At 37.7% G+C, this 21,415-nt stretch overlaps 1 protein-coding gene across 1 annotated transcript in view; it reads right to left on the reverse strand.

Annotated features, from left to right (window-relative positions):
- Positions 1 to 601: 601 nt before the first annotated feature.
- The window catches only part of CCDC158 (coiled-coil domain containing 158), a 67,596-nt gene continuing 46,782 nt past the window's right edge, over positions 602 to 21,415 (reverse strand). The window contains 7 exon segments of the mRNA XM_060097599.1: positions 602 to 728; positions 1,788 to 1,890; positions 3,061 to 3,071; positions 3,183 to 3,223; positions 3,226 to 3,244; positions 10,458 to 10,517; positions 12,693 to 12,864. Coding sequence (XP_059953582.1) covers positions 602 to 728; positions 1,788 to 1,890; positions 3,061 to 3,071; positions 3,183 to 3,223; positions 3,226 to 3,244; positions 10,458 to 10,517; positions 12,693 to 12,864 — 533 coding nt within the window.

Here is a 21,415-nt window from a genome sequence, read left to right on the forward strand (position 1 = left end):
AGAAGGCTGCAACGACAGCAGCTTACTTCTCCCTCACTAAACAGCAGCGGGTGCTCCTGGCGGGAGGGCGGCTTTCCTTGCAGGTCATCACCCAGGCTCCTGTCCTGTGGCTCCTCCATCCCCTAGGAACTCACTGTCCTCTGTAAGCAGCCTGTGGAAGGGGAAATAAAGTAAGGAAAGACCCCACTAAAACTTTGGGCCAGAAAGCACCACAAACTGCTGTGTCCACGTGCCATTAGTGAGAACTGGGCAGGTGTTCCCAGGTAGGGAGAGGGGAAGTGGGGCTGGGAAACAGAGTCTCTAGTTGGGCAGCAGTTTCTCAGTGACAGCTGTACTATGGGACGGGAGTACAGGCTTTCTTGGACCGGTTGGCTTCGGTGGACACTGTTTCTGTTGTCTTTGGCGCAATGTAAACATTTTTGTATCTGTTCTTCTGCTCTCCTTTTATTTGGTTCACATCCTGTAGTATCATACATATATTTGGTCTTTGTTCCTGGCACAGAGCTCCTCAAACCCTGGGAATTTCCTGAGAGATAGGAGTATCTTGTTATTCATAATGAGGCCCTTTAGATCACGCCTGAGCTTCTGCTAGTGAGGTGACTTAGATGGGGCCCCTAGATAGCCTCAGGCTGGGGCTGGTCACCGGATAGACCAAGTGATCGGAGGCTTGCAACTTCCAGTGCCACACTCTGATCTCCAGGATGGGGAGCGGGGCTGGAGAAGAAGCTCTATAACGTCTCAAATGGTGAGATTTAATGTGCTTCTGGGTTAGCGAACACAAGGTGCTGGGAGCCCTGAGAGGGCATGGAAGCTCCACACCTCCACCCCATACCTTGCTCTGTGCATCTCTTCCATTTGGCTGTTCCTGAGTTATAGCCTTTATAATAAACTGTAATAGTAAGTAAAGCACTTTCCTGAATTCCATGATCAGTTCTAGAAAATTATTGAAACTTTAGAGGGGGATGTGGGAACCCCCAATTTATAGCCAGTCAAAAAGTATAGGTGGCCCGGAACTTGTGACTGGTGCCTGAAGTAGGGGCAGTCTTGTGGGACTGAGCCCTTAAATCTATAGAATCTGACACTAACCCCAGGTAGTGTCAGAATGGAACTGACTCATAGACACCCAGTTGGTATCCACAGAGAATTGGTTATTGGCGTTGGAAAACACTCCACATACAAACCCCACTAATTTATTAAACTCTAATTAAGGCAGACTGAATCCATTCAATCTGCAGAAGTTACCCACTGGCTGAAGAATAACAAACTTTTTCTTTCTTGCTTCCTAGTTATTAATATGTAAAAAGAAACTTTTCTAAAAGTTTTGATTACGGGCCACAATGTTTAGTTATGTGATTACATTCACTGATATTGACAGAACAAACAGGGAGTTCAGGGTCACAGAAGGAATCCTGGTCAGTACCTTGGAGTTTGTCCTCCCATTCTGGGCATCACACCCCATCTTTCAATTTCATGTGAAAGAAGCATTTTAAGCTGAAAAAAAAAAAGACTATTGCCTTAGCACCACTAAAGATAACAAAAAAACATGTGATTATTCCAACACACTGGTATTAGCACAAAATAACACCTATTAGGTACTTTTGCATCTAGCTAGTACTGCTTTTAAGTTTTACTGAGAGAGCACTCAAGACTAGTTTATTTCAAAATAGAGTTTACAGGACAGAGTATCTTTTATTAAATTTTCACATAAAAAGAAAAAAGTACACAGGGCACTAATTATAAGTAACACCACAATTAATTGGGCATCATCTCATGGCAAAGAACAGAACCTCTTAAAAGAAAGGCAAGTGATGTATCCTTTTAGTAACTTTTTTTCCTGATCTTTCACTCTGTGTATCCTCTTTTCTTGATTTCTGATCATTGAAGACATTGCTGAAAATGTTGATAAAGCAAAGTTAGAAAAGCAACATTACTCAGGCTTTAAATTCTATTATGCGCTTCTTAAAAGGTCAGCTTGCTACCACAGAATAGATATATCCTGAGCTCAGTAAGTTCTCAAAAATTGCAAAGTAGCATATTTTTTAAAAGACTGAAATTATGTAACAGAGCTAAGGGTAAATCTTGGCTCTTTCAGGTGCTTTAAATGAACATGATAGAGAATTCCCTGGTGGTCCAGTGGTTAGGACTCTGCTCTTTCACTGCTGAGGGTATGGGTTCAATCCCTCGTCAGGGAACTAAGATCTTACAAGCTGTGCAGCACAGCCAATAAATAAACGAACATGATAATTATTGTTATAGAAGTAATACATACTAATTGTAAATAATTTGAACACCTCAGAAGGGTACAAAGAGGGGTAAAGGTCATTGTTTGTTTTTGTTCCCTCAATCTGTTGAACCTCCCCATCCCAGGTCATCACTGTAAACCTGTCAGTGACTATCTTCACATGTACACACACACGCACACACACACACACACACACACAGAGTTTTCTTCTTTACACAAATGGAAATATGTGGTATAAATTGTTCTGTAGCTTGCTTTTATTCACTTAACAAAATATCAACATCTTTCCAGTTCAGCTCATGATTTGTTATGACTGCACAGTATTCCATTGTATGGATGCACCATGTTAGTAAATAAATTTTTAAAAGTTGTTTCTTATTTTTGTTTATGAACATGCTATAGAAAATACTTCAGACTTTTGTATATACAATTTTTCCTTGTAGAATAAATTGCTAGAAGTAGAGTTTCTGGGTAAAAGAATACATGCACTTTAAATTTTGATAAATGTTCCCAAAATTCTCTCCAAAATATCTATTGCAGAATTTCCAAGACATACTCCATCCAGACAATGCATCCAATAAAAAGCATTTGTCTAAAAAAACTTTTTACAAGTGTTTTTAAACAAATACAACATGTTTTCCAGTTGGATTATTACATGGTAGGATTACTCAGATAAAGTCCGAAATATAAGTCAAAGTGTGAATAAAAATGGGGCCAATAAGATAATGCATCTTCCTTAAAAAAGTCAGTCAATAAATAGACCCTATGACTAAAAGCAACTTGAGGACAGAGCCCATATCTGTCTTCTTCACTGTTACATCCTAAGGGCCTAGCACAGAGTGTGGCACATCATGGGCAGTTAATGATCTTCTGAATTAATGAATGAACAGTAGTAAAGGGGACATTTTGAAAGTCAGGGGCTGGAGAGATAGATTCTTACCTGCTAAGAGTTTCATCTGATTTGCTGCCTTCAGTGGATTCCCCCTTAATGAGTTGTTGCTTCTGTTGGCAGAGGGTGGAAGAAGTTAAAGACTACGTGATGTTATTTTAACTTAGTGATCAAACAAAATTGTTCCTCTGGATACTGCTTTTAGACAAATGTAGAGTCAAAAGAGTGACATTGGGGCACTGGCTCTTCCCAGTGGAGAGAACAGTATGGATAAAAGCTTGAAGACAGAAGGAAATGAACCCGTTTTGGGAATCAGGGGTAGTCTGTTTTGGTTAGAGCACAATACAGGAGGAAAGCAGGGTGGTGACGAGTTAGGGAGATTCTTCGGTGTCAGCCTGAGAACCATGTACTGAATGCAGCAGGCAGTGAGGATCTACTGAAGATCTACAGGCAATGGCTTCTGTGTCTGACATGAGTAACAAATTAATATGAGCTTTTTTTCCTTTTTGGCTAAAGTCAGTTCTCAGAAGTTGTCTTTGTTTAGGGGTTATGGACTTCATTTCTTTATGCTCTTTTTATGATTTCATTTGAACATTCAGCTATTCAATTATTAATAAAAATAGAATTGTTTTCAGTAAGGTTCTTATAATCCTATATTGAGGTTGTTGTAAATTCTTTTCAGACTACCTTTCTCTCAAAAGTTATATAAGCTATTGTAAATACATGTAAATATAGAAAAAGTATTCCGATTTTGGAATGGCATACCATATAAATATCTTCAACTGGATAAACAGCAGTAAAATGTAAAATAAGCAAAAAAAAAAAAATGGTGGGGCTTCTCTGGTGGCACAGCGGTTAAGAATCCGCCTGCCAATGCAGGGGACATGGGTTTGAGCCCTGGTCTGGGAAGATCCCACATGCCGCGGAGCAACTAAGCCCGTGCGCCACAACTACTGAGCCTGTGCTCTAGAGCCTGCAAGCCACAACTACTGAGCCCACGCGCCACAACTACTGAAGCCCGGGCACCTAGAGCCCGTGCTCCGAAACAAAGAGAAGCCACTGTAGTGAGAAGCCCACGCACCGCAATGAAGAGTAGCCCCTGCTCACCGCAACTAGAGAAAGCCTGTGTGCAGCAACAAAGACCCAACATAGCCAAAATTAAAATAAATAAGTAAATTTTAAAAATGCCTATTGTCTCTTTGGCGGGGCTAATGACAGACTCTGGAGGGCTCACACCAAGGAGTACTTCCCAGAACTTCTGCTGCCAGTGTCCTTGTCCCCACTGTGAGCCACAGCCACCCCCTGCCTATGCAGGAGACCCTCCAACTCTAGCAGCTGAACACACATGTCGACTGAAGGAAACTCACAACCTAAAAGTTGCGAGTTAAGCTGTACTCCGGGCTCTTACTGAGGACTCTAGCACAGGCGGCAGCAGCTCAGATATCCCTGAGGAGCTTCTCTGAAGAGGATGTGCAAGAGCAGCTGTGGGTTATAACTGGGAGGAGTCATCTTTGCATTTTTCACTGTTGCTTTCCGTGTGGAGGAGAGGCTCTTGGTGCTCCAACCAGGCGTCAGGGCTGTGCCACTGAGGTGGGAGAGCCAAGTTCAGGACACTGGTCCACAAGAGACCTCCCAGCTACACGTAATATCAAATGGTGAAAATCTCCCAGAGATCTCCATCTCAACACCAAGACCCAGCTCCACTCAACGACCAGCAAATTACAGTGCAGGACACCCTATGCCAAACAACTAGCAAGACAGGAACACAGCCCCATCCATTAGCACAGAGGCTGCCTAAAATTATAATAAGGCCACAGACACCCCAAAACACACCACCAGACGTGGACCTGCCCACCAGAAAGACAACAGTCAGCTTCATCCATCAGAACACAGGCACCAGTCCCCTCCAACAGGAAGCCTACAGAACCCACTGAACCAACCTTAGCCACTGGGGACAGACACCAAAAACAACGGAAACTAAGAACCTGCAGTCTGTGAAAAGGAGACCCCAAACACAGTAAGCTAAGCAAAATGAGAAGACAGAGAACCACACAGCAGATGAAGGAGCAAGGCAAAAACCCACAAGACCTAACAAATGAAGAGGAAATAGGCAATCTACCTGAAAAAGAATTCAGAATAATGATAGTAAAGATGATCCAAGATCTTGGAAATAGAATGGAGAAAATACAAGAAACGTTTAACAAGGACCTAGAAGAACTAAAGAGCAAAGAAACAGTGATGAACAACACAATAAATGAAGTTAAAAATTCTCTAGAAGGGATCAATAGCAGAATAACTGAGGCAGAAGAACGGATAAGTAACCTGGAAGATAAAATAGTGGAAATAACTACTGCAGAGCAGAATAGAGAAAAAAGAATGAAAAGAATTGAGCACAGTCTCAGAGACCTCTGGGACAACATTAAAGGCACCAACATTCGAATTGTAGGGGTTCCAGAAGAAGAAGAGAAAAAGAAAGGGACTGAGAAAATATTTGAAGAGATTAGAGTTGAAAACTTCCCTAATATGGGAAAGGAAATAGTAAATCAAGTCCAGGAAGCACAGAGAGTCCCATACAGGATAAATCCAAGGAGAAACACGCCAAGAAACATATTAATCAAACTATCAAAAATTAAATACAAAGAACAAATATTAAAGGCAGCAAGGGAAAAACAACAAATAACACATAAGGGAATCCCCATAAGGTTAACAGCTGATCTTTGAGCAGAAACTCTGCAAGCCAGAAGGGAGTGGCAGGACATATTTAAAGTAATTAAGGAGAAAAACCTACAACCAAGATAACTCTACCCTGCAAGGATCTCATTCAGATTTGATGGAGAAATTAAAAGCTTTACAGACAAGCAAAAGCTAAGAGAATTCAACACCACCAAACCAGCTTTACAACAAATGCTAAAGGAACTTCTCTAGGCAGGAAACACAAGAGATGGAAAAGACCTACAATAATAAATCCAAACCAATTAAGAAAATGGTAATAGGAACATACATATCGATAATTACCTTAAATGTAAATGGATTAAATGCTCCCACCAAAAGACACAGGCTTGCTGAATGGATACAAAAACAAGACCCGTTTATATGCTGTCTACAAGAGACCCACTTCAGACCTAGAGACACATACAGACTGAAACTAAGGGCATGGAAAAAGATATTCCATGCAAATGGAAACCAAAAGAAAGCTGGAGTAGCAATTCTCATATCAGACAAAATAGACTTTAAAATAAAGACTACTAGAAGAGACAAAGAAGGACACTACATAATGATCAAGGGATCGATCCAAGAAGAAGATATAACAATTGTAAATATTTATGCACCCAACATAGGAGCACCTCAATACATAAGGAAAATACTAACAGCCAAAAAAGGGGAAATTGACAGTAACACAATCATAGCAGGGGACTTTAACACCCCACTTTCACCAATGCACAGATCATCCAAAATGAAAATAAATAAATAAGGAAACACAAGCTTTCAATGATACATTAAACAAGATGGACTTAACTGATACTTATAGGACATTCCATCCAAAAACAGCAGAATACACATTCTTCTCAAGTGCTCATGGAACATACTCCAGGATAGATCATATCTTGGGTCACAAATCAAGCCTTGGTAAATTTAAGGAAATTGAAATCGCATCAAGTATCTTTTCCAACCACAATGCTATGAGACTAGATATCAATTACAGGAAAAAATATGTAAGAAATACAAACACATGGAGGCTAAACAACACAGTACTTAATAACCAAGAGGTCACTGAGGAAATAAAAAAATACCTGAAACAAATGACAATGAAAACACAATGACCCAAAACCTATGGGATGCAGCAAAAGCAGTTCTAAGAGGGAGGTTTATAGCAATACAATCCTACCTTAAGAAACAAGAAACATCTCAAATAAACAACCTAACCTTACACCTAAAGCAATAGAGAAAGAAGAACAAAAACCCCACAAAGTTAGCAGAAGTATAAAGATCAGATCAGAAATAAATGAAAAAGAAATGAAGGAAACAATAGCAAAGATCAATAAAACTAAAAGCTGGTTTTTTGAGAAGATAAACAAAATTGATAAACCATTAGCCAGACTTCTCAAGAAAAAAAGGGAGAAGACTCAAATCAATAGAATTAGAAATGAAAAAAGAGAAGTAACAACTGACACTGCAGAGATACAAAGGATAATGAGAGATTACTACAAGCAACTATATGTCAATAAAATGGAAACCTAGAAGAAATGGACAAATTCTTAGAAATGCACAACCTTCCGAGGCTGAACCAGGAAGACTTAAAAAATATGAACAGACCAATCACAAGCACTGAAAATGAAACTGTGATTAAAAATCTTCCAACAAACAAAAGCCCAGGACCAGATGGCTTCACAGGCGAATTCTATCAAACATTTAGAGAAGAGCTAACATCTATCCTTCTCAAACTCTTCCAAAATATAGCAGAGGGAGGAACACTCCCAAAGTCATTCTATGAGGCCACCATCACTCTGATACCAAAACCAGACAAGGATGTCACAAAGAAAGAAAACTACAGGCCAATATCACTGATGAACATAGATGCAAAAATCCTCAACAAAATACTAGCAAACAGAATCCAACAGCACATTAAAAGGATCATACAATATGGTCAAGTGGGGTTTATTCCAGGAATGCAAGGATTCTTCAATATATGCAAATGAATTAACGTGATACACCATATTAAGAAATTGAAGGAGAAAAACCATATGATCATCTCAATAGATGCAGAGAAAGCTTTTGACAAAATTCAACACCCATTTATGATAAAAAACCCTCTAGAAAGTAGGCATAGAGGGAACTTTCCTCAACATAATAAAGGCCATATATGACAAACCCACAGCCAACATTGTCCTCAAAGGTGAAAAACTGAAACCATTTCTACTAAGATCAGGAACAAGACAAGGTTGCCCACTCTCACCACTCTTATTCAACATAGTTTTGGAAGTTTTACCCACAGCAATCAGAGAAGAAAAAGAAATAAAAGGAATCCAAATTGGAAAAGAAGAAGTAAAACTGTCACTGTTTGCAGATGATATGATACTATACATAGAGAATCCTAAAGATGCTACCAGAAAACTACTAGAGCTAATCAATGAATTTGGTACAGTAGCAGGATACAAAATTAATGCACAGAAACCTCTTGCATTCCTAAACACTAATGATGAAAAATCTGAAAGTGAAATTAAGAAAACACTCCAATTTACCATTGTAACAAAAAGGATAAAATATCTAGGAATAAACCTACCTAAGGAAACAAAAGACCTGTATGCAGAAAATTATAAGACACTGATGAAAGAAATTAAAGATGATACAAATAGATGGAGAGATATACCATGTTCTTAGATTGGAAGAATCAACATTGTGAAAATGACTCTACTACCCAAAGCAATCTACAGATTCAACGCAATCCCTAACAAACTACCACTGGCATTTTTCACAGAACTAGAACAAAATATTTCAAAATTTGTATGGAAACACAGAAGACCCCGAATAGCCAAAGCAATCTTGAGAAAGAAAAACGAAGCTGGAGGAATCAGGCTCCCTGACTTCAGACTATACTACAAAGCTACAGTAATCAAGACACTATGGTACTGGCACAAAAACAGAAATAGAGATCAATGGAACAGGATAGAAAGCCCAGAGACAAACCCATGCACATATGGTCACCTTATCTTTGATAAAGGAGGCAAGAATATACAGTGGAGAAAAGACAGCCTCTTCAATAAGTAGTGCTGGGAAAACTGGACAGCTACATGTAAAAGAATGAAATTAGAACATTCCCTAACACCATACACAAAAATAAACTGAAAATGGATTAAAGACCTAAATGTAAGGTCAGACACCAACAAACTCTTAGAGGAAAACATAGGCAGAACACTCTATGACATAAATCACAGCAAGGTCCTTTTTGACCCACCTCCCAGAGAAATGGAAACAAAAACATAAATAAACAAATGGGACCTAATGAAACTTCAAAGCTTTTGCACAGCCAAGGAAACCATAAACTAGACGAAAAGACAACCTTCAGAATGGGAGAAAATATTTTCAAATGAAGGAACTGACAAAGGATTAATCTCCAAAACATACAAGCAACTCATGCAGCTCAATATCAAAAAAACAAACAACCGGATCCAAAAATGGGCAGAAGACCTAAATAGACATTTCTCCACAGAAGATATACAGATTGCCAACAAACACATGAAAGAATGCTCAACATCATTAATCATTAGAGAAATGCAAATCAAAACTACAATGAGATATCATCTCACACCCGTCAGAATGGCCATCGTCAAAAAATCTACAAACAATAAATGCTGGAGAGCATGTGGAGAAAAGGGAACCCTCTTGCACTGTTAGTGGGAATGTAAATTGATACAGCCACTATGGGGAACAGTATGGAGGTTCCTTAAAAAACTAAAAGTAGAACTACCATACGACCCAGCAATCCCACTACTGTGCACATACCCTGAGAAAACCATAATTCAAAAAGAGTCATGTACGAAAATGTTCATTGCAGCTCTATTTACAATAGTCACGACATGGAAGCAACCTAGGTGTTGCACATATATACAATGGAATATTACTCAGCCATAAAAAGGAACGAAACTGAGTTATTTGTAGTGAGGTGGATGGACCTAGAGATGTCATACAGTGAAGCCAGTCAGAAAGAGAAAAACAAATACCATATGCTAACACATATATATGGAATCTAAAAAAAGAAAAAAGAAAAAAATTGGCCAGAAGAACCTAGGGGCAAGACGGGAATAAAGATGCAGACCTACTAGAGAATGGACTTGAGCATACGGGGAGTGGGTAGGGTAAGCTGGGACAACGTGAGGGAGTGGCATGGACATATATACACTACCAAACATAAAATAGATAGCTAGTGGGAAGCAGCCACATAGCAGAGGGAGATCAGCTCGGTGCTTTGTGACCACCTAGAGGGGTGGGATATGGAGGGTGGGAGGGAGGGAGGGAGATGCAAGAGGGAAGAGATATGGGGACATATGTATATGTATAACTGATTCACTTTGTTATAAAGCAGAAACTAACACACCATTGTAAAGCAATTATCCTCTAATAAAGATGTTTTAAAAAATGCCTATTAAGTTGATTCCTAGAAAGTAAATTACTTTAGTACATTGCACCGAAATCCTTTTTGGTTTCAGTTAAACACTATCACAACTTTCCATCAGTTCTCATGTAAACTGTCCAGACTTCCCAAATTACCTGGTCATATGTAAAATTCCTGGACAATTAATTAGATTCAGAATCTCAGATTCCTCTCACCTATGGCATATCTCTAATCTCAGGCTTGATTCAGTAATGCAATCTCTTATTCTATCATCTCTGTATAGATAAATGTAACTCTCAGTTAATTATACAAAGAATAATTTCTAGATTCCACGTGTTTTTAGAATAATCCATTGCTTCTATGTATTTAACTCTTCTTTAAGGCACAACAGTAGAATTTAGGCCTCCAAGCAAATTTTGCTAAGTGCTACCCCTGGAATTTGTCAACTTAGAAATGTTTTTGTTCCTGAACCCTTAAAAGCTTGAGGCTGAGTTCCAGCTTTGGTGACAAAGCCTCAAATGACAAGGTCATTTGTAGGATTACAGCAAATTAACATAAACTCTCTAACGGCAGGGGCTAAATATATTCATGTTGAATACATTTCAATGCAGTCAAGCCCATCATTAGTGGTTGAAGTGATGGAAGTTTGATCAGGGAAGTCATGGTAATCTTGTGGAATGATTAGTGCTGGAAGCCAGGGGCTCTAATGTTTACTTCTGACTTTGTCTCTTTGCCTCATAGGAGGAGGCAACTTAATCTGTCTAAATGTAATCTTCTGTCAAATGAGCTTAATAATGCTGCCCTGGCTAAGAAGGCATATTACAGAGTTATGACAAAAATGAAAGTACTCTGCTCTTCACAACAGCCAAGACACGGAAATAACCTAAATGTCCCTCGACAGATGAATGGATAAAGAAGATGTGGTGTACACATACAATGGAATACTACTCAGCCATAAAAAAGAACAAAATAATGCCATTTGTAGCAACATGGATGCAACTAGAGATTATCAGACTAAGTGAAGCTAGTCAGAAAGAGAAAGACAAATACCATATGATATCACCTATATGTGGAATCTAACATATGACACAAATGAACCTATTTATGAAACAGACAGAATCACGGACATAGAGAACAGACTGGTGGTTGCCAAGGGGGGAGGGAGTGTTGGGGAGGGATGGAGGGGGAGGTTGGGGTTAGCAGATATAAGCTTTTATATACAGAATGGATAAACAACAAGGTCCTACTGTATAGCACAGAGAACTATATTCAATACCCCATGATAAACCATAGTGGAAAGGAATATTAAAAAAAAGAATGTATATATGTGTATAACTGAATCACTTTGCTATACAGCAGAAATTAACAACATTGTAAATCAACTACACTTCGATAAAAAAAACTGAGAAAAAATAAAATGCTTGAGAACATTTTTAAAAAATGAAAGTGTCCTGCACATAGAAGTATTCTTGGATGGAGTGACAATAGAATGTTTCTAACATGTGATTCAGAGAATGCAATGTTATGCTAGGTAACTGGACTGTTATTAATATTTGACTACTACTATGAATAATATTATTAATAAAAAATAGACAAATCCAAATAATATTTTGCTACCTCAGGTTAATAAACACTAACTGAACATCTTAAGAAAATGGAGATTGTTTATATATAAGTATTATTTTGAGATATTTGCCATATAACCAGAAAACAAAATTACAATGGGTTATTATAATACTAACAACATATAATTAGTATTATAATGCTAAGAATATAGTATATACCATATTAAAATGCTCTAAGTTAATTTAATAATAGCACACATTAAACATTTAAAACACTATTTGAAAAGAGTATGAAGATCTCATTGATTTCTGCAGGTACATGCAGGGAGTGGCTGGTGGACTGGTTGAATCCTTTTTTGGATCCGACTTTTATTAATTTAAGTCATTGGCATGAATGCCTAGAGAACCAAGGCTTTCCAATTAGCTTATACCTGGAGAGTTATGCAGTTCTCAGGGTTTGAGTTTTAGCTTCACCATGTGTGGTTGTAGGTAAGTCAACCTTTTGGAACTTGTGTTTTTCTCATTTTTAAAATGGGAGAAATAAATCCTGCTCTGTCTTGTCTCAAGCAGACAGTTGTTGTGACAATCAAATAAGATTATGGATGTGAAATCTGTTGGGAACTATAAATTACTGTATGAATGTAACTTTGGGTAACACGTTGCCTTGACTAATTTCTGAGTAGAAAATCTATTGCTATTATTTTCTCTTGATGTCAAGGTGTTTTACTTTTGCTGACTCATCCACTTTTGTTTTCCCTGGTAATGTCCAGACACCCCTCAAAGTTACTGAAACTTCAACCCCCCAGAAGTTGTCCCACATAGACAACGTGATCGCCACCCACTGATGAGAGAAGCCTCCCCACTCTCAAGTACACTCAGTCCTACACAGCCACATAGGAGACCGCCAGAGATGGTGCTCTCCCGTCTTCCTCGCTCTTGCCCAGGGGCACGGGTGGCTCCCCGTTGATCATACTTCTCAACTCCTGGATAAGCTGTTTCAAGTCCCTCGTTGTATATTCCTTTGTGTTAGGTTTCGTACAGTGTTGAATTAAAACAACTTACAAGACAAGGACACTTTGTTTTTTTCAGATTCGAATGCCATTTCCCACTATAAAATTAATTCAACTGGTAAACGAAATTATGGAGGAGAAAGAAGAGGAAATAAAAAACCTGTAATCTTACTACTCAGGGATAATCAATACTATTCAATCAATAATCCACACAGTGCTATATCTAATCTATAAATGTGTGTATACCTATTTATACATATATGTAGACACAGGATCAAACTATACACATCTATTTTTAAATCTTTTTTATTTTTTAACTTTAACAATGTGGTATGTACATCTTACCATGCCATTAAATAGTTACAACTACATCCAGGCAAAAGAATTCCAATACTTTTGTTAAGGGCTGAACTAATTTTATAAAGCTACAGAACTTTACAAGCAAGGAACTCTCTAGCGATGCGTCAATCTACCCCCAGCACTTTACTGATGAGGAAAGAGACATCCAGTATTTTCAAACTGTGTTAGTTGGAGAATAATATAAAAAAGATTTTCAAATAGATAGTATTCCTCAATGAATATTTATAATATAAGAAAAAGTACAGAGGTTCCCAATTGGCCCAAAAAGAGAGGAAACCTAACGATAGTCAGAAGTTGCCCTGGTGAGCAGGTGGACTTAGTTGGAGGATGTTCATGGCTAGAGAGGCATCAAGCATCATCAAACTATTGTAGCCAGAAGTGTCTGCCCCAAGGCAGAGTTACACCTGCCACACGGATTGGTTGCTGAAGGATGAACACTGCAAAATTTTTGTTCTTTGGGCATTACTTTTCTAGGGTCCATGTCAACCAAGTGTTGATGTTACTGGTATAACCCTCACATTCCCTTCCCCTTCCTACCAGCACTGATAAACCACATAAAATATCCAGATGAAGATGTCAAGAGTTCTAACTGAATTTGTGGTAATTATGATCTTTCCAGTTTACTGATGGTCACCTTACCTAGAAATTACCATGATGGGTTCAGAATTTCATAAATTAGACTCCATCAAATTATGAAATTTGATTTCATTAACTTAAAATATATGAAGATGTGAACCATTTTTAATAGACTTTATTTTTTAGAGCAGTTTTAGGTTCACAGCAAAAATGAGTATTAGGTACAGAGATTTCCCATATACCTGCTGATCGCACACATGCTGAACAAGTTTCCTAATCATAAATAAAAGCATTTGTCTCTAAGAAGATCCAATTTCACCAAACACTGGCTTTGTTCCTGTCCTAGCCCTGGTGGACATCATATCTAATGTGGAATAAAACTTCAAAAACCTTATCCTACTGCAATATTCAGTCACTTTAGTTCTAACCTTGAAATCTCAATATAACACCTGGACCTTCATATCTTCTGCCCACTGGAAAGTTTACTTAATAAGCTTTGTCAGGCTTCCCTGGTGGCGCAGTGGTTGAGAATCTGCCTGCTAATGCAGGGGACACGGGTTCGAGCCCTGGTCTGGGAGGATCCCACATGCCACGGAGCAACTAGGCCTGTGAGCCACAACTACTGAGCCTGTGCGTCTGGAGCCTGTGCTCCACAACAAGAGAGACCGCGATAGTGAGAGGCCTGCACACCGCGATGAAGAGTGGCCCCCGCTTGCCACAACTAGAGAAAGCTCTCGCACAGAAACGAAGACCCAACACAGCAAAAATAATTTAATTAATTAATAAACTCCTACCCCCAACATCTTAAAAAAAAAAAAGCTTTGTCATTAAAAATTTTAAGCCCTTGACATTTATTATAACTTATCAGTATAATAACGTACAAACATGTAAATATGCTTCCTTCCCCACCCCCAGGATCATGACACTCATGTTCTTTGAGAGTAACTGGTGCTTTACAAAACATACAAGGTTGAAAAGTATTCAATTAATATTAACATTTACTTAACAATTAATCAATCAGCCCTATGATATTCTCTTATTGTGATTTCATCCTAATACTCTTTAAAATTTTTAAAATTTGTGTTGTTCCTCCAATTAAAATATAAGTTTCATAGAGGCAAGGACTGGTTCAACCATCTCCATCTTCATATACTGCATTTCAAATAACCCATACTTTGCTTGTATATAAAATCACAAAAATATAAAGTTGGAAGGTTCTTTAAGATCATTTAATTCTAGTCCAATCTCCAGTCAGAAGTGATGATGAATTTTCTCTACGGCATTCCAGCAATATACTTATCTGGCATTTACTTGATCACCAAAAACCAAGGAAGGCAGTTTAATTTTCATATAGATTTAATCCTTTGCAAGAAAGGCTTAAATTGAATCTCCTCCATACAACTTCCATCCCTGGTCATAGTTTTATCTCCTAGTGTTATGAGGGAACAATCTAACACGATAACCTTTTAGAAATGGATACTTATTTTATCATGCCAATCTCCCCTCCCCCACCTATACTTTCTAACACACTCCCCAGGCTAGATCTTCTCAATTCATCTACTCTTTTAAGTAGTAGCATGGGCTCATGATTTCTCACCACCTTGGTTGTGCTTCTTTTTGACAGACTCTGGTTAATCAATGATTCTCTTAAATGTTCATGCCCAGAAATGAAATAGAGAAATCAAGGAGAATCTGACCAGAACAGAAGGGAGGAGAAATGTCTCCTTCCTTGATCTAGGCACTATCCTTAAAACCTTTTTTGGCCGCAACATAATACTGCTGACTCAGACTGAGCAGGCAGTCAGCTGAGGCTCCCCAAGTCTTTTCCACATGTTATTGATAATACACATCTTCCATGTCGTGTACTTTGCATTTCTGTGTATTTAGTACCAAGTTCAAGACTATATCTATCCCAGTCAAACCTTCTCTCATTGATGTGGCTCATCATTTCAACTGTCAAGATAAATTAATAGAGGTACCATTTATCAAATGGTTACCATGTACCAAGTACTCAATATATTATCTCATTTAAACTTTAATCTTCAAACCACGCAATAAGGTAGAAATCATCACTTCCATTTTAGAAATGGGAAAACTGAGGCACAGAGAGGTTAAACAACTTGCTCAAAATCACACAAGGGGTAAATGGCACAACTGGGATAAAAAACATCATCTGTTTGTCTTCAAAGTCCATGATCTGCCCAATGTGATACACTGACTAATTCTCACTGGATATATTCATTAGGAAATGTTATCAGTATGTAATGAGCTGTCCAAATTTAGGATCATAAAATCACAAAATTGTAGAATATGGGCAAGTATTAAATCATATAGTTGAACACCTGAGCTCACCATACTTACAGTCTGGTTATTACTAAAAGTAATTCACAAATCACATGAAGGCAACTACTCTACAAACTCAGAGGCATTAAACAAGAATTGATTTATCAGTCAAATGTACCCTGGGAATCTTTAAAACTACTAAAGAGATAGTAACACAAATGCCAGTACCATTTCCTAACCCATTCTGGAGGTGACAGGGAATAGAGAGGCAGTGTGGTACCAGTGGAAGACAGCACAGGCTTTTAAATCATGGCCACTACCATTCTCTGGCTATGTGATGTAGAACAAGTTACCTTTCACACTCCAACAGACTTTTCAGGATATGTGTTATGTGCCAGACACTCTGTTAGGAACTAATGTAAAATGACAAATATAACTGGCCCTTGCTTGCAGAGACCATGGGAGGCAAATGCATAAACGGATCATTTCATTATAAAAAGGGAAATGCTTCTTTTAATCTCCATCTCCTAATCTGTAAAAATGAGGAAAATAACTCTTACTTTATAAGGATGGCATAAGGAATGAGAAGCACTTAATGTATACATAGGAAGTATTCAGTAAAGGCTGGTTTCCACTTCCTTCTCCCCTTAGCATAAAAACACATGGAGTATTTTAGATGTTTCATATTTACTGATCTAGAATGACCAGAAAGGTAATAAGACTTAAAGTATTATAATGTGTTAGTACTAGGATAGAGCCACTAAGAAGATGTCATCAGGGTTCACTGTGCATTCCAGTTACTTATGCTCTCCTTGATATAAGTAGAGACATTATCTTTCTTTTCTTTTTTCTTCGCTCCCTTCCTTTATAAACCAATATCCTGTTGTTAGACAGTTGTATTATTTCCATTTTTTGCTATTACAAATAATGCTTCAGTGAATATCTTTTTTTTTTTTTTTTTTTGCGGTATGCGGGCCTCTCACTGTTGTGGCCTCTCCCGTTGCGGAGCACAGGCTCCGGAAGCGCAGGCTCAGCGGCCATGGCTCACGTTCAGTGAATATCTTAATGCATTTACCTTTGTGCCTATCTCTGATTATTTTATCAAGATCAATTTCTAGAGATGATATTACTGAATCAAAGGGCATTTTAGGACTTCTGATAACTATTATCTAGAAAAGTCATAACAGTCCAATCCAATATATAAGGAGCTTAGAAGTCAACACTTCTTTCCTCACAACAAGAAAAAAACTTAACAAACTGATAATCATCAACTCTCCTTACATTAATCAGAGAACTGAGGACACAGGCCAAACTGCTGCTCTCAAAACTGGAGGCAAATGTACAGAATTATAACTTACTGGAGCAGAAGTCCAGGAGCAGAGATCCTCCACTGAAGCCAGTAAAGGGTAGAAAAACTTAAATTGATGAATTGCTAGAGGCTCAGTGTGAACAAGCTTATGAATTAAAAACTCCAAGTTAGGGCCACCACATTTTTGTAAGCTTTACCTCCAGGAGCCCCAAAAGTTCTCAGAATGAAGACTGGAGAAAAATCCCCTTGTGTTTCCCAACAGGAGTAAGGGAAAAGTAACTATCTTGAAATATGCTCAGAGCCTTCTGTTCTTCTTAACAAATGCAGTCCTCAAGGGACACTTGATATCAAACCAGAGGTGAAACACCTTGGGTTTTACTAGAGCCTGACCAACCTGGGGGAAGGGAAATACCCAACTCAACTCCCCCTAGCCTTCCTGTCTTACCTAAAGATGATAGTGGTGGTGGGGTAACAAAACTGAGAACTTGGAAGGGTCCCACCCAAGGGGCATAGGCTCACTAAAAGACAGACCTAATAATAGGACTATATAGTGTTCCCCCCCACACACACCTTACCACGACATCAATAAGCCTTCTGTATAATAATGAGACTACAACATAAATAACTGCATGTCAAAGGCCTTAAGAGAAAGTCTCTAGGGAAACCCAGACAAGAGGGGAAACAAAAACAAGGACACCTGAGAAAATTTTAGCCTCTGACACCTACAGCTACAGCAAGCAGCAAACACAGCCCAACTTCTAGCGAAAAAACACAAAACCACACACTAAAGGTCTGTTTATCTCAGTTCTTTTTATCCAGTACATCATGTCCAGCTTTCAACAAAAAAGTGCAAGGCATACTAAAAGACAAAAAAACACAGTTTGAACAGACAGAGCAAGCATCAGAACCAGACTCAAATATGGCAGATATTTTAGAATTATCAGACTAGGAATTTAAAATAACTATGATTAATATACTAAAGGTTCTAATGGAAAAAGTGGATGACTTGTAAGAACAGATGGGTAATGTAAGCCGAAAGATTAAAATTCTGAGATAGAATCAGAAGGAAATGCTAGAAAGAGAAAACATTGTAAAGAAATGAAAAAGGCCTTTGTTGGACTTATCAGTAGGCTGGACATGCCCAATAAAAGAAACAATGAGCTTCAAGATATGCCAATGGAAACTTCTAAAGCTGAAATACAAAGAGAAAAAAGCATGAAAAACATAGAACAGAAAATAGGACTCTGGGACAACTATAAATGTGTAACATCCATAATGGGGATACCAGAAGGAGAAGAAAGAGAGAAAGAAACAGAAGAAATATTTGAAGTGATAATAGTTGAGAATTTTCCAAGATTACTGACAGATACCAAGCCACAGATCCAGGAAGCTAAGAGAACATGCCAAGCAGTATAAACACCAAAAAAAAAAATCTATGCATAAGTATATTTGAACTGCAGAAAATTAAAAAAAAAAAACATTTTAAAGAAGCCAGAAGAAATAAACACCTTACCTATAGAGTAGCAAGGATAAAAATTACATCAGACTTCTCTTCAAACCATGTATGCATGCGAAAAGAGAGTTGAGTGAAATATTGAAAGTATTGAGAGAAAACACCTACCAACCTAGAATTATGAACCCTGCAAAATTATCCTTCAAAAGTGAAGGAGAAATAACAACTTTCTCAAACAAAAATTGAGGGAATTTGTTGCCAGTAGACTTGCTTTGCAAGAAATGTTAAAAGTTCTTTAGAGAGAAGGAAAATTATAAGGTCAGAAACCCAGAACTACATAAAGAAAGGAAGAGTATTAAAGGAGGAATAAGTGAAAGTAAAGTATAAAACTTTTTTTTAATTGCTCTAAGAGAAGTTTGTTCAAACAATAATAGCAATAATGTATTCAATTAGGGATGTACATCATATATATTAATAAAATATATAACATAATATACATTACGATATGTATTACTAATATATGCTTATGTATATGTATATGTATGCTTATGTATATGTATGCTTATGTATAAGTGAAATGAATGACAACAATGATACAAAGGGCAGGAGAGAGGAATTAGTACTATTTTGTTGTTAGCAGGTACTTGCGCTACCCATGACACAGTATAGTGTTATATGAAAGTGAACCTGGATTATCTGTAAATGTATATTGCAAACTCTAGGACAACCACTAAAAAAAGAAGAAAAAACCCCATAATTGATGTGCAAAAGGAGAGAAAAATAAAATCTTACAAAATGCTCAATTTTAAAAAAAAAGCAGGAAAAGAGTGAAAGACAAAAATAGGAAAGAAAACAAAGGCAATGACAAAAAACAGTAACAAATATGATACATATTAATCCAGCTATATAAATAATCACTTTAAATGTTAATGGTCTAAATATACCAATTAAAAAACAGAGATTGTCAGCGTGCATCAAAAAAAAAATAAGACCTTTATTGTCTACAATAAACCCACTTCAAATATAAAAGCACATATAGATTAAGAGTAAAGAGATGATGGACTTCCCTGGTGGTGCACTGGTTAAGAATCCGCCTGCCAATGCAGGGGACACAGGTTTGAGCCCTGGTCTGGGAAGATCCCACATGCCGCGGAGAAACTAAGCCAGTGCACCACAACTACTGAGCCTGCGCTCTAGAGCCCTCGAGACATAAATACTGAGCCCGCATGCCACAACTACCGAAGCCCATGTGCCAAGAGCCCATGCTCTGCAACAAGAGAAGCCACCTCAATGAGAAGCCCATGAGCCGCAAAAAAGAGTAGCCACCGCTTGCCGCAACTAGAGAAAGCCCGCATGCAGCAATGAAGACCCAAAGCAGCCAAAAATAAAAAATAAATAACAATAAAAAAAAGTAAAGAGATGAAGAAAGTTACACCATGCTAACACTAACTAAAAAATCAGGGGACTTCTCTGGCAGTCCAGTAATTGGGACTTCACCTTCCAGTGCAGGGGGTGTGGGTTTGATCCCTGGTCAGGGAGCTAAGATCTCACATGCCTTGTGGTCAAAAAACCAAAAAAACATAAAAAACAAGCAATATTGTAACAAATTTTTAAAAGACTTTAAAAATGGTCCTCATTAAAAAAAAAAAGTTGGAGTAGCATTAATTTCAGACAGAGCAGACTTTAGAGCAAGGAAAATGATCAGGGATAAAGAAGGGCATTACATAATGATAAACAGGTCAATTTTCTTAGAAGGTATAACAATCCTTAATCTGTATGCACCTAACAGTGGAACATCAAAATATGTGAGGCAAAACCTGACAGAACTGCATGGAGAAATAGATGAATTCACAATTAGTTGGAGACTTTTAATAACCTTCTTTCAAAAATGGAAACATTCAGCAGGCAGAAATTCAGTAAGGATAGAGTTGAACTTAACAACACCATCAATCAACTGGATATAATTGATACCTAAAGACAAATTCATCTAAAAACAGCAGAATACATATTCTTCCCAAATTTACATGGAACATTCACCAAGATACGAATTTGGGGCCATAAAACACGCCTTAACAATTATTAAAGAATAAAAATCATACAATGTCTACTCTAGGAACACAACAGAACTGAACTTGAAATCAGTAACAGAAGGACAGCTGGAAAATCCCCAAATAATTGAAGATTAAACAGCACAGTCCTAAATAACACATGTGTCAAAGAAGGTATATCAAGAAAAATTTTTAAATAGTTTGAATGAAATGAAAATGAAAATAAAACTTACCAAAATGTGTGTGATATAGCAAAAGTGGGGCTTAGAGGGAAATTTATAGCACTGAATGCACATATTAGAAAAAAAGGAAGATCTAAAAACCAATAATCTAAGCTTCTTTGGGAATTTAGGGAAAAAAGAGCAAATTGGATCCAAAGCAAGCAAAGAAAATACAAATAAAATTTAAAGCTGAAATCAATGGAACTAAAAACAGGAAACCAATAGATATAATCAATGACCCCAAAGCAGGTTCTTAAACCTGCTTTTTATTTTTTTATTTTTATTTATTTATTTATTTATTTATTTATTTATTTGCGGTATGCGGGCCTCTCACTGTTGTGGCCTCTC

The sequence above is a fragment of the Mesoplodon densirostris genome, chromosome 1 (assembly GCF_025265405.1).
Source record: "Mesoplodon densirostris isolate mMesDen1 chromosome 1, mMesDen1 primary haplotype, whole genome shotgun sequence".
Classification (NCBI taxonomy): Eukaryota; Metazoa; Chordata; class Mammalia; order Artiodactyla; family Ziphiidae; genus Mesoplodon; species Mesoplodon densirostris.